The 16,316-nt window shown below is 40.1% G+C and overlaps 1 protein-coding gene across 6 annotated transcripts in view; it reads left to right on the top strand.

The window, feature by feature from the left end:
* inpp4b (inositol polyphosphate-4-phosphatase type II B) overlaps positions 1-16,316 on the top strand; it is a 229,559-nt gene that overhangs the window by 106,116 nt on the left and 107,127 nt on the right. For 4 of the 6 annotated variants that reach the window (XM_056371175.1, XM_056371174.1, XM_056371172.1 and 1 more), the window contains 2 exons: positions 7,107-7,225; positions 12,444-12,560. In XM_056371175.1, the coding sequence (XP_056227150.1) occupies positions 7,107-7,225; positions 12,444-12,560 (236 nt within the window). Of the gene's footprint in view, positions 1-7,106; positions 7,226-7,965; positions 8,068-9,732; positions 9,845-12,443; positions 12,561-16,316 lie in introns of those variants that run through there. The other 2 variants (XM_056371176.1, XM_056371179.1) reach the window with 2 other exon arrangements.

The following is a 16,316-nucleotide window of genomic DNA, read 5'->3' as shown; positions in this document are numbered from 1 at the left end:
TTTTCAAAGTTAATTTATAATCCTCTTGAGCTCCAGTGTTACAAGGTGATTTAAAAATACTTTGTCATTATTCAAACAAAAAAAAAAATCCCTGCAAAATTGCATTTTTTGTGTACATATCCTGAAGTAGCAGGTAAAAATGTGTTGTGAATGGCAGGTTGACAAATGCTTTTTGATTTATACAAAATTTATTTCAAACTGGAGGCTCTATTCACATATGGAACAGCAAGTTACAGGCAGTATATTAAAGTATTTTACTGATCTAACATCATATCCTTGTCAATAGCGTATACATTTACATGAGTGATAAGCAGCACTGTGCAGTGAGTAGGACTTATTCATCTCAACACAACAGTCATTTTCCCTCCGTTTTCCCCAGACCCACTGGCAAACAGGTGTGCAAAATGGCGGCACATGCAAATACTGTTGTCAAACTAATTGAAGCGTTGAAATAATTATCATGATGAATAAGCGTCTTCTGGAGATGAGCATATATTTGTCTCCTGTGGCAACTCCCAGGGCTCCCCTCTCGATTAAATGGAATTTAGATTCATTGTGGGGGTCACAGAGGCCCACTGCATTAAAACTAATTTCCAGCAAATTCATCTTGAAAGAGCTCAGCATATTCCAATCACACAAAATAAATACAGCATAGTAATTGAAGCCTCCAAGGATGGGCATTATTACTCCAATTGCTCAATTGTTATGGTAATTTAGAAATCAGCCTTAGTGTACTTTGGTAGTTGAGTCGCTTGACTGAAATTGCAAGTCACGTCATTGTTGAATTAATTTTCACCTAAGCTGTAAATCTGCCCAACTAGTGGTCAATCTTCACCCACATGTGCCTCCTTTGTTGTTGGCTTGCTTTGACTTCAAACTGCCAGTTTGCATTTAACAAGCGGATTTAATTCCTTCCTATGCTAACCAGCTATCCCTTGAGCTACTGACTCTTACTGAGTCTTAGATCAAACCAGAAAACACTGATACTGGTCACACTCTCTGATATCTACACATTTTCCCATACCTTCTATCTATCCAGGTGAGGAGGTAGGACTGGTTTAATAATTTCCAACAAATGTAAATGCACTCAACTTTTGCCTCCAAGCAAATGCAGTATGCCTCTTTCAAGTACCATGCTGTCATGGTGACTGCTATGGTGAAAGTCTCTGTGGTTGCTGCTGAAAGAAATGTGTAAATCCAGTGACCCCTGCTGATCTCAAGGGGTTTTTAGTTGCTCCTATTTTCTTTTTCATCCAGCATCCAAAACTGCTGCCAAAACTGAATTTTACAATGATAACATAAGCAGTACCACAGACATTTGGAAATTATTTTCCACCTTCAAAACAGTGTTCAATCTTCCATCACCTCCACCAGACACAAAAGTCTCACCTGACATATTTGCCTCTTTCTTCACTAGTTTTCTGAACTTCTCAGAGACAATCAGTCTCTTTAAGTGAACCTATCGGCAGCTTTCGACACAGTGAACCACGGCCACCCTACTATCTGTACTCTCTGATGTGGGCATCTCAGGCAAAGCGAATTCTTGGTTTGAATCCTACCTTACTGGGCGTTCTTTCAGTGTGTCATGGCAAGGACAAACGTCCATATCCAAAAGCCTTTCCACCGGTGTGCCCCTAGGCTCGGTGCTGGGGCCACTTCTCTTTGCACTATACACCACCTCCCTGGATGAATATCAGCTTGCATGGCTTCTCATATCACTGCTACGCAGACTCAATACTGAACTATACCTGTCATTCCCACCAGATAAGCCCACGGTCTCGGGGCAGATCTCAGCTCATCCCTCAGACATATCCACATGGATGAAAGAATGCCACCTTCATCTAAACCTCTTTAAAACTGAACTCTCATCCTGGCCAATACAATTACTGTGCACTTCTTTACCTGATCTCTTTGCACTTTCTTTTATTGAACAGTGCTTGATTACTCCAAGATCTCCTACTGTACTGAAGCTTGAGTGTTGTTCCTCACTTGCCTCAAAAACATTTGTCAATTGAGTAAATGAATGTATGTACCTTAGCTAAGAGAGGTAATTCACTGATAAATGACCAAAAATGCAATGACCAAAATATAATGTTCTTCAAGGCAGTCATGCTCTTAAATCCATTATTTGTTCAATCCATTATTATTTCTCTCTCACTTCAATAGATCATGTTTTTTTTTTTCTTTCTTCCACGTTACTCCCTCATTACCTCCCCTCTCACTCAGACTTCCTTCCTCAAACTCTAAATGTCTCTCTAAGGGACTCCGTTGTCCTTTCCCTCTGACCCTCTCTTTTTCCCTTTCCTGCCACCCCCTCCCATCATCATAATAGCTCTGACCTTAGAGGGTCAGTTGAAGTGTCATATCCCTGTAAGAGAGCCAGTCTAACCATGCATGGTTGAGCACCCAGTCCCATTTCAGTCACCAGACTGACTGTGGTTAACTGTGCAGCGGGGTAGGGAAGATCCCTCTGGCCAGTCAAATATATGTCCCCTGAGGTAACTGATTGGGGCAGTTAGCAACTTATCTGCACTATCCCGTCTTAGGGCTTGTGCGAATGTGAGTGCTGCAGAGCAAATAATGAAAAATGTTAGAATCATGTCAAGACCAGACAGCCAGTGTAGTTTAGAGAAAGGGAGAGCAACAAATTGGTAAAGTTTGATGAAGACAATATGATGAAATAGACTGAAAGAAAAAAGATAAGGCTTTGTGGCCTTTAGCAGTAATGTGTGTTTAATTGCATGCAGCACAAACTTGCGATTGGATGTGCAGTCAATGTTCAGCATATCCAGGCAGGTGTGTAAACGGTTCACCATCTTTTTTCAATAGCCCACCAATAACAGGCACACAGATGCTGTTTGTAGCATGTGAGCACAGCCACACACATACAGAAATTAAGACATCAGATCACGTCAACCTGGTCCATGTTTTATTTATTCTTTTTCATTACCTCCTTTTGTTTAGTGAGAAAACAGAGTTGTAGATCAATGGCTCTTAATCCCAGTTCTGTGGACCTTGAGTGGTTTTATTTCTTACAAGCTGCAGTCATACTGCATGATAGCTTGTGCAGCCAAGGTAAATTCATACAGATAAGATGGCTACTATTTAAATTATCTATGGTTTTTAGTCTTGTTTCTCAATCTCTGATGTACTGTTGATGTTAGATCTATTCACAATTGAATGTGCTGTTAAAACAATACATTAATCCATAAATAATGTAAACAAAAACTATAGTGTATGTCACAAAAAGGTTTTTCTTACTTTCAACGTCATTTGGATTTTTCATGTCATGTAGTAAAACATCTGTAATACATGTCTAGTTTTGCTTTGTAATGGCTACATACACTGAAGTCCATTTATACCAATTTATTCCCTTAATGATTCACTTTATGCTCCCCTGCTGTTGGAGTGCCCCTAGTCCCAGGCTCTTTTACCAGTCCTCAGACCTAACTCAGTGTGTCAGCTCAAGAATTTAGAGAGAGTTGTTAATGTCTTCAATAAAGCACTTTTCAATTTAATATTAGAAAATGAGATGTTCTTTGAATATTCTTAAGTGAGTCTCACAATGACGAGACATACTCTGGGTAAATGGAGGAATCAGTAATTGTGATCTATTCTAATGCAATCACAGGTCTGTCATATTCGATATCACATTGTTTGAATGTAATAAATTAAAGTTTTTATCGGTATCCATCAATCAGTCTTTCAGTCTCCATATATAGTTTAGATCTTGACTCATGTACATTTGGGAATTTTGAAAAAGATATCAAGGGTAATTTTTCCAGTCTTATTTACTACGCTAAATTTGTGGTATGTCGTTTATAATCTAAGCTTAATATTGGGGCATGTACAGCCATATACACAAAAGACATCAAAGTATTTTGCCCGTCTCACTCAGGAGCAACAGAAGGGAGGTCCACACACTAACCACCTATGGAAACAAATTTATTAAGGATAACTCAGCCCAGCCTAAGCAAACTAGAACATATGAAGTCAGCAATCAGTAGTGTAGTTTAAGTGTTGGATGCCAGGAAAAATGGAAGAGCTAACTTAAACTACCTATAACAAGAACTGAGGCCTTAACTAAACACAATTCAAAACCAAACAAAACTAGGTTGGGTGTCTGAAGGGCACAAGCCATCCAAGACAGCTGAGAGAGAAAGTGTTTGTGAACACTAGAGCAGTGAGGTGTTTTCATGTTGTTTGCTGTCTTATGTGTTGATTTGTTGATTGTTGATGTCTTGCTATTTGTTGATTAGTGTTATCTTGCTATTTGTTGAGTGTTGCTGTTTTGCTATTTGTTGATTTTTGTTGTCATGCTACATGCTCTTTGCTGTTTGTTGACATGGTAGTGTTGATTTTGTCTGTCCTGTGAGCTTGTCTTTTTGTCTTTATGTAGCACAGGCTTTGTTTATATTTCCACTTGCATTCTTGTTGATTTTATCTTCTATTCTTTTATGTATTAATGTTTGTGCCTTTTTAACTATTGCTTGCCCAGGAACTACTAATGAAAATTTGCCCCTCTGGCTAACTCTGTCATATTTTATTAATATGCGTTATCCCTGTCAAAAAATCTGTTATCCCATCCTGAAACCTCCCAGCTTAAATATGCTCCAACCAGGTGAAGCTGGTCACAAGTTGTGGTTCTAGATTACACTTTCTGGTACTACTTGCACACGTGATGAATCTGGGGTCATAGGGCGTTTCAGGTCGTTAATCATCAGACACCATCCTCACCCAGGGGTTGATCAGCACCTGACCTGTGTCCAAGTGACATAGTAATCCACGGGACCCACTCCAGATCCACAGCCACAGCAAGGCCTTTCCAGCAGCCTCCAGAATGTTCTTGTGGCTTTTCTGCACTACAGTCCTTTTACTCCAAGCAGTTTAAGAGTTAACTGAAATGTATGGCCAGCAAGGCACCGGCACCCAACTTCAACTGGCTCACAGCATGCTCTCCAGCCATTTCTGTACACTCTGTCACAAGATCTGCTGATTAAGCCCTTTTGCGCTGGTTGGCTTCTTCAATTCGTTATTTCTAGGGGACGATAAGTTCCAGCAGGACCAGTTGCTTCGTAGACTCCAATGTCAACACAAGGTCTCTGTCTAGGTGGTCTTGTCATGTTCCACATGCTCCCATCTAGTCCAGGCGCCTTGTTTGTACATGACAATCATCTTGCTGCAGCGTTCGTCCTCCACCTCTGTTCATATCTCATCCTGAACCAGTTGACACTTCTCAAAAAATGACAACAAAAAGTGAGTTGATAGATATATATATTTTTAAATATTGTCTGTTTACTGGAATTGGTAAGATTTTCTTTTACAGTGGTGGTTTCCTGTGAGGCATAGCAAAAATTCTATCAGCTGTCAATATATATTTTGACAATACAAACCCTCTCTCAGATTGAACCCTTTTGAATATTCTACTCCGTAAGTCAAAAATCAACCAAATACTTCTATGCTGTATTGTATTGCTGTATTGTATTTGATGAATTAAAAAGTGTGTGACAAATGTTTATTAAATTATTATTATTAAAAGCCAAGGACAGTCATCTTGACAGCATTCCAGCGTTGTTGGAAAATGTCCCTTCCATATTAGTTTCTAAGTGAATATTGCTGTTGCTGTGTGAATTTGTATGTAAATAAAGCTGTATAACATATACTGTATGTGTCTTTATCCATCTTGGAATAAAGGTGCAATTTTAAATAATTTCTACAGTTGTCGATTAGAAAAGAAACATTTTATCGTGGAACTTTTTTCTCATCTCTTTACTTAACACATCAGAGTTTTAAATAAACGACCTGTAAACCTGGGGAAAGAGACGTCCACGTATGTAAGAGCGTTTGATGCTCTGCTACTAAACTCATTTATTTTTGCCAACTTCATTCTTGCTTCTCGCTCCCTTTTAAAAAAGCCTCCTGCAGCATCACCTTTCATTTTCACTTGCTGCTGTTCCATGAAGTTGGAACAACACAGACTTTTTTGGAAGTGTGTGAAACTGACCAGGCTTTGCAAACAGATCAATTGCTGTTTTCATGCCAGAATTGTGCAGGGTAGATAAAATACAGTTCTTGGACAGGATCCAAGGAGGCTGTTGAACACAAATTTGTTGAGCGTATACAAATGTTCATTAATACATGAAATCTGAGCAATATGGTGTAATTTACTAGTTATCAGGCTATATGTTTTTATAGGCCTTCCATATGAAGCAGATGTGAACAGAACTTTAACCTCAATGTTTCAAATACAATGTTTTGAAAAAGTGTAATCACTGAAATAAGTATTTTTCCCCTGCCAAAGGTTGTACATTATATGTTTTGAAAGGTTCAGGAAAAATCAATCGGTTGTTTGATTTAGCTCCCATGGTCAAAAGTGCAACTTCACTATTGTGTGTCTGACTTACTCAAAGAGATAACAAGGATGTCTTAGTACAGTTGTTTGTCAAGGATAGGTGTCTCCGCTTAGGTGTGATGGGATCACTGAGTATTACTTTACCTTATTAGGCTGAGTTTCTCTTTGTAACCAGGAAGCACCAGGTATCTTATACAGGAATTGTGGGATGCATATTCCTGTCCTTAGAAGCCAGCGACACTGAGTGACAGGCTGCCTTTGTTCAAATGCTTTTGTTGAAATGAAAGCCCTAATAAAACTGGTATCTCACTGCCAGAGGGAGTTCTACTTGCCTGGCTGCCAGTTTAATCAACTCCTGAGTCAACAATTTTATATCTCATTTATATACATTTAATGTATTTCCCCAAATTTTTATTGTGTTTTGAGGTTGAGGCCTCAAAGTGAGGACAGTAGATTTAGCTCTTTAGTGCTCTAGGATGTGACATCAGATATTTAGTAACTCTTCTACCTTAGCTCTTTTTTTGTCCAATGTTTATTTACCCTGTTTCTCTTGTCACCGTTGTCATGTTCTTCATTTGTGACTGTCGAAAGATTTGTATCACTCATGTCTATTGTGAAGCATTGACTCCCCCTCTCATCTTGATTTTTGTATTTTTCTTCTCTTCCCTACTCTCCTTTTGTCCCCTGTTTTCTCTCCATCCACTCTTCCTCCCATTGGCTCTCCCTCCCTCCCTGTCTCGCTTACTCTCTGTAGCCTGTAATGATCTGGTGGCCTCAGGAAGAGACAGGAAGCCCAATGCTTTGGTCCAGGTGGCTGTCATAGACCCCCACAAGCAGCACCTCGTCACTCACGCCTGCACAGAGATAGTGGAGGTAAGGCAACACACACAAACATGCACACACACGCGCACCATCCTCTGACTGACTCTCACTGACCTTTTGATGTTTGTTGTTTTGCTGTGTCTCTGGGTCACTGGGTCTTGGTTGGTGTTCTCTCCATCTCTGTCTGCCCTCCTTTTCCCTCAACCTTTTTTTCCCCTATCTGACTCACTGAACTGGAACAGACAATGAGCGCTAACTTTCTATTTCCTGTGACAGTTGAGTCCAGACATCTATGAGAGTTTGTGTGGCTCTCAACCAGAATCATCTCTCAGTATGTACAGTATGTGTTTGTGGGTTTAATTGGTAAGGGCTTCTTCACGGTGAGAGTGTTTTTGTGTCCTTTTACCTCTTGAAATGCTGCTTTTATTACCTCCAGTGTGACAGTGCTATTGCTAAGCAACAGCCACACAAGTGTTTTTTGGGCGGCAACAATTGCCCCCTGTCCCACTATGGAACACCCACTTAAACACATGTACATACACACACCCACACACGTTTTTTCTTTCCTCATATGAGGGCAAGTTTCCTTACGCATTTAGAGGAGACACTTTTATTTTCTAGCGAATCCAGTAAAGCTGAATTAGCATAACCGTGCCTTTTCAAAGACTGCATTTCAACTGCTTTTCCCTTCAGTCCTGTCAAGGGAACCGCAGTGTGTGTGTGCATGTGTGTGTGTGTGTGGAAACACAGGATGTGGTAGGATACTGTATGCTGGCTCAGCCAGCTCTGTAGACACTCTGAGTGCCGCTGGAGTTTTGATTTCATGCCTGTAATGTTCAGGATATGGGGTAGGATCTGAGGATATGGACTGCTTTCGACTTCACAAAAACAGGGTATGTGCACATTCTGTGTGATTTTACAAGTGTTTGCAACCTTATAAGAGGTGCTTAAGATAGTCTGGAGTTTTCTGTGCTATATATTTATTATATTAGTCTGCATAGTAGTATAACATCGCTACTCTTGTGTGTCCCAGTATGTTTAGCAATGAACACAGAATTAAAAACTAATGTTCATTATTATTTGTTATTTTGACTCAGAAGCAGCGCAACATTGTAAAAATTTAGTGTCACTTTGAAACCCTCTTTAATGAAATGTTTGTGTGTTAAGAGTAGCAGAGGTTACTTGTCAGGACAGTGGTAACCAGCAGGGTTTCCCACTTATACACTATCGTCCAACATGAACAGCAGATGTTCATTAACCTGTGTGGCCAAAGGAGGACCTGTGCGTGCGTGTTTGTGTATTTGTGTGTGCTGGGTAGCCCCACTGTGTGTAGTATGAATTTTAAGACATCACAACTGCCACTTGTGTTTCTCCTGTTTGTCACATTCCTGGGATGTCTGCTCTTAACAGCTGCTGCCAGCTTTGCTGGACACTGATTGTGAGTGTTGGCTGCATGTATGCTTGAGTATTAGTCGTACTCCTGTGATAGACGTATTATCAGGGATCCGTGGTATATGATATAAAGGTTTAATTTAGAAGATAAATGATTGAACATGCCAGCTGCTACACAGCCCTCTCTAGTTCTACCCATGAATCACCAAACATGAGTCAGGTAAAAAGAACTGGATGGCATTGAATCATGTTGGATCTGGACTTTACCGGTCATAGGTTTCAGTATTTCTTTTGTACAAGTTTCCCAAATAAAACACCATTAACATTAGTACATAGTTCATACTCATTGGTATTGATACTGTGGACTAGGGAACTGAGACTCAGTGCCATATTTTCAAGAATAGGCAGACCCTTTTTATCTCCATAGAGAAAGTGCATGTCTCAGTGTAGGTACTGTGTCTTAATTTACTGTTGATAAAACGGAAAGAACCAGAGACAACTTAAGTACAAAATCTAAAGCCCACTAAATCTCTTAGTGCAATAGGAAACATGTTTGACAAATTGTATTTTGAGCTGCCAACAAAAAATAAATGCTATTTGGTACCTCTTATCAAGTGCTTGCTGAAAAGAGGTGACATCTATTTTGTTTTTTTCTTGAAAATTGTAAGTGCTTTGTTTTCCACGTGTGCATGCTTTCTCAGTAAGTTTAGCATGACACAAGAGACAAGAAAGTGGGATGGAAAGAGTGACATTTTCTGCCAAACCCTAATATGTCTGTCTAGGGAAAAATCCCATTCCTAAAACATGGCCAATGGTTCCAGGAGTGGCGGTACTCGAGGGGATTTGACGTCACACAAATCCAGGGGATAAAACAGCCTTTGATGTCATGCTAGTCAAGCGAAGAACCCCCTGCCTGGAACAAGTCCAAAATGTCTAGTCTGTGTATGTGTGTGTGTAATTATGAGTGGTCAAGGGAGGGAGAAAACCTCAAGCCATAATACCCCCCCCCCCCCCCCCCCCCCCAACTGAATCACACTCAAACACACACACGCACACCCTCTAATGGCCTAAATTGGCCGTTCCATGGAGGTTTGCAACCCAAACAGACAAAAAGACAAGAGAGGGGAGGGCCAGCTGTCTCCCAAAGCATACGCTGACCACTTGTATGACAGACTGGCTTCTCTGTGTAAATGGAGACAGGCTTACCACTTCAGCTCATCTCAGCCCATCAGAAGCACTAAGAAGATTCAGCCACAGCTGAGGCTGCCAAGCATGCTGGTAAGTCTGAATGAGGCCTATTCAGTGTGCCAGTGAGGGAGGCGCAAGGGGGTTATGTGTGTGTGTACCTGCACATTCTTGAGTATAATGGCTCTGCCTGTCTTTTTGTCAGTGTACACTACTGATATATACCCAGATTTACACTGTGCTCAAAGCAGTGCATTGGTTCTGCTGTGTGTGAATAGGTCTTGGTCTTTAGTATATTGGTGTACACAAACCACAAAGCTTCATGGCTGGGCGGCAGAATGGCACTGGGCACCAAGACAGGGTATTACCATGTCTTGAAGGGCTGAAACAAGAAGCAATAGACTTGTTTTATTTCTCCTCTGTCAGCGCATGGAAGATTTCTGAAGGATCAGTTGGTTAGTGGTGCGGTAAGGAGGTGGGTCTGTGTGTTCCCTCTGTGTGTGTCTGTGTGTGTGTGTGTGTGTGTGTGTGTGTGTGTGTGTGTGTGTGTGTGTGTGTGTGTGTGTGTGTGTGTGTGTGTGTGCGCGCAGTTGAACACATTATTCTGTCTTTTTGTGTGTGTAAGTATACTGCTGTATTTGGAGGAGCTTCATGCTTTGTCTTTCAATGCTCCAATATCCCTTATTGTAGCTGAGGGCCAGGACTAGTTCTGGTGTGTCAATCTTACCTGAGCTGCAGGTAAGCTGATTAGGCTTTTTTTTAGCACTTGTGTCTATAAATATCAGACTAACACAGGGTTCAGGCTTTTTGAGGCAATTATCACCCATTGTGCAGGCTTCTTAGCTTAAGGGTTTGTAATCAATGAAAAATGGTAACACCTGCACAGCAACTCAAAACCACACATTTATTTAAATAGAGTAATAAAGTAATAAAGGGGGAAATATTGATTTTTAAACATTTTGACCTGACAGAGATCTAACCGGGATCAAAATGTCTATTTAAATAAATGTAATGTTTGGAGTTGGTGTGCAGGCGTAAACTCTTTCCATCTGTGCTGATCCTACGTAGCCTTGCACCAACACATGATGTGCATATAACTACACTCTCCCTTATGGTTAAAGACTGTGCAGTAAGTCAGTGTTATTTTTTTCAATGTTCAGAGACATCATATTTTGATGGAATGACCCTGTGATCATTATTTTGTTTATTTTCCAATAAAATAATAATAAAAAAAGTGCTATATATATCTATCATTCAGTCATTCATAACCTTCAAACTGCTGAGTAAAGTACTGTGTTTCAGCTCAGCTCTTAACATGTAAAATTACATGGTATATTTTATATATATATATTTAAAAAATATACCATGATATTGTTTTCAGCCAAACTCACCAGCCTGAGTTTCTTTTCTTTCTTTTTTTTACTCACGGGTGTGCCCATACATTCACACGTCTGCCAGTCTGTCTGTGCAAGTCTCATTACCACTCCCCAGCCTGTCCCCACACAGTCCCCGAGGGGTTTCGTTCTAGAGACGCCCATCAGAGTGGAGCAGAGGAAGAGGAAGCCCCCAGTGTAAACACAAAGTGCTTTGAATTGGTTCAAATAGACAACAGCAAATGGCTAAACAATCCTTGAGTGTTCCCAGGAAAGCCCCTCAGCTCCGGGTACAATCAAAGTCAAATTCCTTTATATTACAATTTATTGCAGAATGTAGATTGTTTAATTGTAGTTGAACACACATGTCCAACTACAATTAAACATGCAGCAAATCTTGTCCAATCTCAAAGTGCTGCGATAGATGTGACATGAAATGAGTGAACAATTCTACTTTAATGGTTTGTAGAAAGACTGTAATCTTAAAACAAGTCTCTTACAACAGGTCTCCTGTGTTTCAGCAGCACTGTTCTCAGAATGTTCTTGAAACAAGGGACCTTTAAATAGAGAAACCTGCCTTATTTCACAATGCTTTCTTTCTCTTTTGAAGAAAATCCATCCAACCAGGTGAAACTGCACAAATGACATATAGTTCCTCACTTTGCAGGCACTGCAGAGGCCTTAGAGAGGGTTTTAAATCTAAAGTAAATATACCCTTGTTAAGGTGAACATTTTACAGTGTTATGAAACTGAGATCTCTGCAGCCCCCCATGGCAAAACGAGCCCTTCAGCTCAAAAGTTAAAGGTGACGACTGGGTGTTGTGATTACTGGGAGTTTGTGAGTGAATATTAGTTAATGTTATACAGCCCCTTGGTATGTTTGAAAACCCATTACTTCCTACTATAGCTGGTTTAATCCCATTGCCACAGTGCAACTGTGCCAGTTTACCTGTCAACTTTTGTTACTCCTGGCCTGCAGTTTCAGCTGGGAGACTGTAGTTATGCCAGAGCTCCAGGTGGACCCACCAGGGAGAGCTCTATCTTCTCCTTTTCTGTGCCCAGGAGAGGCAGCAGGGGAGGCGAGGGGAGTGGGGAGAAATGCCGGGAGGAGGAGTGGGACAGACTGAGCCCAGCTGTTGGCTCATTTACCCACCTACACCCCCTCACCTCCTTTTCTCCCTTTGGCTTCCTGCTTTTTTTTCATGAACATGTGTGTTGCTGTATCAATGTGTATGAGGACACACACTCACACATGTGCATGCACACAAACACACATACACTATCTCAACCCTTTTCCGTGTTTTCCCTCTTTCTGACAGGCGAACAAAGACCCGCTATTTCTGACTGGGGTGACCTTCCCTTCAGAGCATCCTACTAGCCCAGAGACACTAGTCAAGCTAACTGTATATGATGCAAAGGACAAGAGCCAGGAATCAGTGAGTAAATAGTTGTTGTTTTACTTTGTGTGTGTGTCTCTGTGTGTGCATTTGTTGTATGTTTGCATGTTGAAAATCCAGCGCGTGAGAGAGCGATAATGATGAGAACGTGTTCAAAGCCAGTTGTGAAGTAGTCATCTTTCAAGTGTTGGCTGTGCAGCACTGCGCTTTAAACTTTACAGGGAATGAACATGAAAAGCTGTGAGAAAATCTGCTACAGAATCTCATTATATTTAAATTTATCCTACAGATTCGGAGGTGCAAAGAGTTGTGTGCTGAATTATAGCAGGCAGTGAATTATGGCACTATCACAGTAATTATTCATTTGAGTCAGTCTCAGACCAAGACCTTTGCCTTGAGTTTTGAAGGAAAAGGGTGTGTAGCCTTCGATGAGCATCTGAGCATGGCAGCCCGTCCTTTGGCATTGATCCCCTGGGAGAACCAGCGCTACATCAGTGAGAATGGGAAAGAGAACCAGACATAGAATCCCGAATGGGCCAGGCCCTCTGATTCAGACTTTTTAAACAGACTTTACAGGAGACTCTTCTGTATGGATCTATGCGTGATCTTAATCAAGCACCTCACTCAACCCTGGGTGCCAAGATCTTAATTCGTCATAACTTACTATGAAACATTCATGAGCTTTATGATGAGCAAGGACTCCATTACAGGGCTCTACAGTGTTAGCATTTCACTCCCATATGAGTGAAAATTTGTGTGTTAGGGAACCAGACATTACGCTTAGAATTGATTTTCCTTCTGGATACTTGAATTTTTTATTTTTATTTTAGTATAGGGCTGCAACATAACAAAATGTGTGTGTGTGTGTGTGTGTGTGTGTGTGTGTGTGTGTGTGTGTGTGTGTGTGTGTGTGTGTCTATATATAACAAGCTAAAACTGACTGACTGTGTTACGGCTGCTTAGCATAATTTGGGACATTTTTTAAAACGGAGAAAGGTCTCATGCGCTTTGTGTCTGAGAGCAGCAGGCAGATAGTCACAATATTCACATAGCAGCTTCTCATTTTTAGTCGATGCTGATCATCACTTTCACCGGTTAAAATGAAAATCACAGGTCATATCAGTTGTCGCAAACGTTAATTCCATGACTAACCTGATTCTGGATGCGGATTGGATGAAATGCTAAAAAACCTCAAACCTATATCCAAAAGCCATAGATGAATTATGAGACTCAATGCTGTTAGAAAAGGGATGCATTCATGAAGAGCAATGCATTGTTTTCCTTTGTTAGGTGCATCAAGAGCATCTTATGTTTCAGATTTATTTCTCCCTTTCAAGTTTGTTTGCATTTACCATAAACTCATGCATACTGTATATTTAATGTTCAAAAAAGAGATACATTAATGTCATTTCTGCCAAAAATATCTGTGCCCCTAAAAAAAATAAATGTGTAGAGTCCTGCATTATAGCCATAGTTAGTATAAATGTATTGCATTAAAACTTGATTTTGTACCAGTATAAAACCAACAATAGCATGGATGCTGTTGCAATGCCACTTCTGTTCGGCACATGTTATTTTGTGCTTAAAGTACGACTTTTAAGTAGTTTTCTTGCTTGAAACAAATCTAGTTGCAGTGGTTGGGATGTGCAAGTTGTTACTAATTTTAGCCTAAAACTGTGTGATGTTTTTCCACCTGCAGAGACAGTTTTTTTTTCACAAACACGAACATACTATGCTCTCTATAAACTCTTAAACCTTTTCATGCATTTTGAGTTCAATGCACTGTACTTTGATGTTCACACATTCAAATATGTATGATATGAAACCTGGATATCAAAGTGCAAATTTAATGTGGTTAAAATGGCGTTATTTGAATGACTTGATGGTTGTTGTTATGCACAGGTCAAATATTGTGACTATCTGCGTTCATTACTTTAATCTTCAGATCTCTCACCAAGCTTTATTAAAATATGTAGATGGGCCTCTGTGTTGTACACACCAGACTGGTGTGCCACTCTGCACATAGTCCTTGTTTATACAGTGAATACAGGAAGCAGCCTCAGAATGTGTCCTGAGCTCCATCAAACATCTTGGGGCATTTTTTCTTGAAGCAGCTCCAAATACCAGTTCCTCTGGATAATTGAAATAATATTTTCATTTCTGTCAGTGGGATTATTATGGGGTGCTGTCAGATTATGCAGTCACGTCAACAGCCAGACTATTACTTTTTCCTTCAGAATATGCAATATTGGCTATACAGTATGACTTATTTAATACAAGCTTTTAATTAGTGAGTGAAAAAACATACAGTATAAGCAATACACCATAATACACATTTTACTGTCCTATGTTGTTGTAGCCCTACCTGTACAGGTTCTATCCTCTAAGATAACCTTGCATACATTGTATGCAAAGGAATTTCTTTCTCCTGAGACATAAATTCAATTGAAATGCAGACTTCATCTGGTCCTGCATTCATAGTTGGTGTGCCATATTTTAAGAATTGGGACAGTGTACATTTGTGCCATGGCACTCTGCACCTCCTGGACACAATGTTCTCCTTGAAGAAGTTAGCCTGGGCTCCTGTTACCTGCTAAAAAAGCCAAAGATGTGAGCTGATTTAGGGCTAATACAAACTCCACCTGCTGATAAATTTGTCCAGCTAGTAATGTATTCATCTTGCTCCAGCTTCCTCCCAGATTGTGTGATGCTGTGCCAGGATACCTTTGTTCTCTAAATTTGCAAAATTGGTTCTGAGTATGTTCCCCAAGTTTGCTTCTGTGCCTGTGCCCAGTTTCAACAAATTAAAAGCGTAAATGTTCAGATCGTTCATTAATTCTTTGAGACACATATTGTTGCAGTTTGAGAAACCCAGAAATATGCACTGTAAAAGTACATACAGTTACTTTTACACTGCACAAATATAGCAGTAGTTTACATTAACTTTTATTTTAATGTTATGTTAATGTTATTTAATGTAATGTGGCTCTACATTCAATACCCAATAATGAAAAAATGAATAAAGCAAAATTATTAAAAAGGAAAAACTGAAATATCACATTGACATACATATTCAGACCCCTTACTGTGACACTTGAAATTTAGAGCAAAAACTAAGCCACGAGGAGGAAGGAACTGACAGCAGAGCTCAGAGACGGGACTGTGTCGAGGCACAGATCTGGGAGAAGGCTACAAAAAATTTCTGCTGTATTGAAGGTTGAGCTGGAAAGTGGTGTCAGGCCTTTGGACCCCACTGTATATATATTTGCCTCTTAGAATTCAGCCTTGCCCATGTGAAATTTGCTTGGAGTGGAATTACATTGGTTTATTCCAAGGTATGTACTGAACACCGCTTATATTGTATTAACTCTCCATTCGTTCCCCACCTCCTTCCTGGGACTATTTCTTGTGTTCTGCAGTGTGCTCTCATCAAATGTTTTACAAAACTGACCATGCGGACAGACAAGCTAGATGTCTGGATATAAAGATATTTTACTGATACCTGGTAAAATGTTTACTATTTAAATTCAAGTTTATAAGAACAGCTTTGTTAAAAAAAAAAAAAAAAAAAAAAAAAACTGGCAATTTTTCCTAGGTTGGTGCTGTCCAGGAGTAATTTAATGTACTGGGTAAGATATTTCATTAACTCCTTTGGAATGTGGGGTTTTGAATGTCCCTCTGTCTTACGTGCTGTCCCTCACACTGTCCCTCTGTGTGAGTGGGATTTCTCAGTCAAGAATATGACTATTACACAACACAATATTTCTCCCAAGCTCGGGTTTTAAGAACTTAAGG

Source organism: Seriola aureovittata, chromosome 3 (genome assembly GCF_021018895.1).
Source record: "Seriola aureovittata isolate HTS-2021-v1 ecotype China chromosome 3, ASM2101889v1, whole genome shotgun sequence".
Lineage (NCBI taxonomy): Eukaryota > Metazoa > Chordata > Actinopteri > Carangiformes > Carangidae > Seriola > Seriola aureovittata.
Note: the sequence above shows the minus strand (reverse complement) of the source record. Positions and strands in the feature narration are given on the sequence as shown.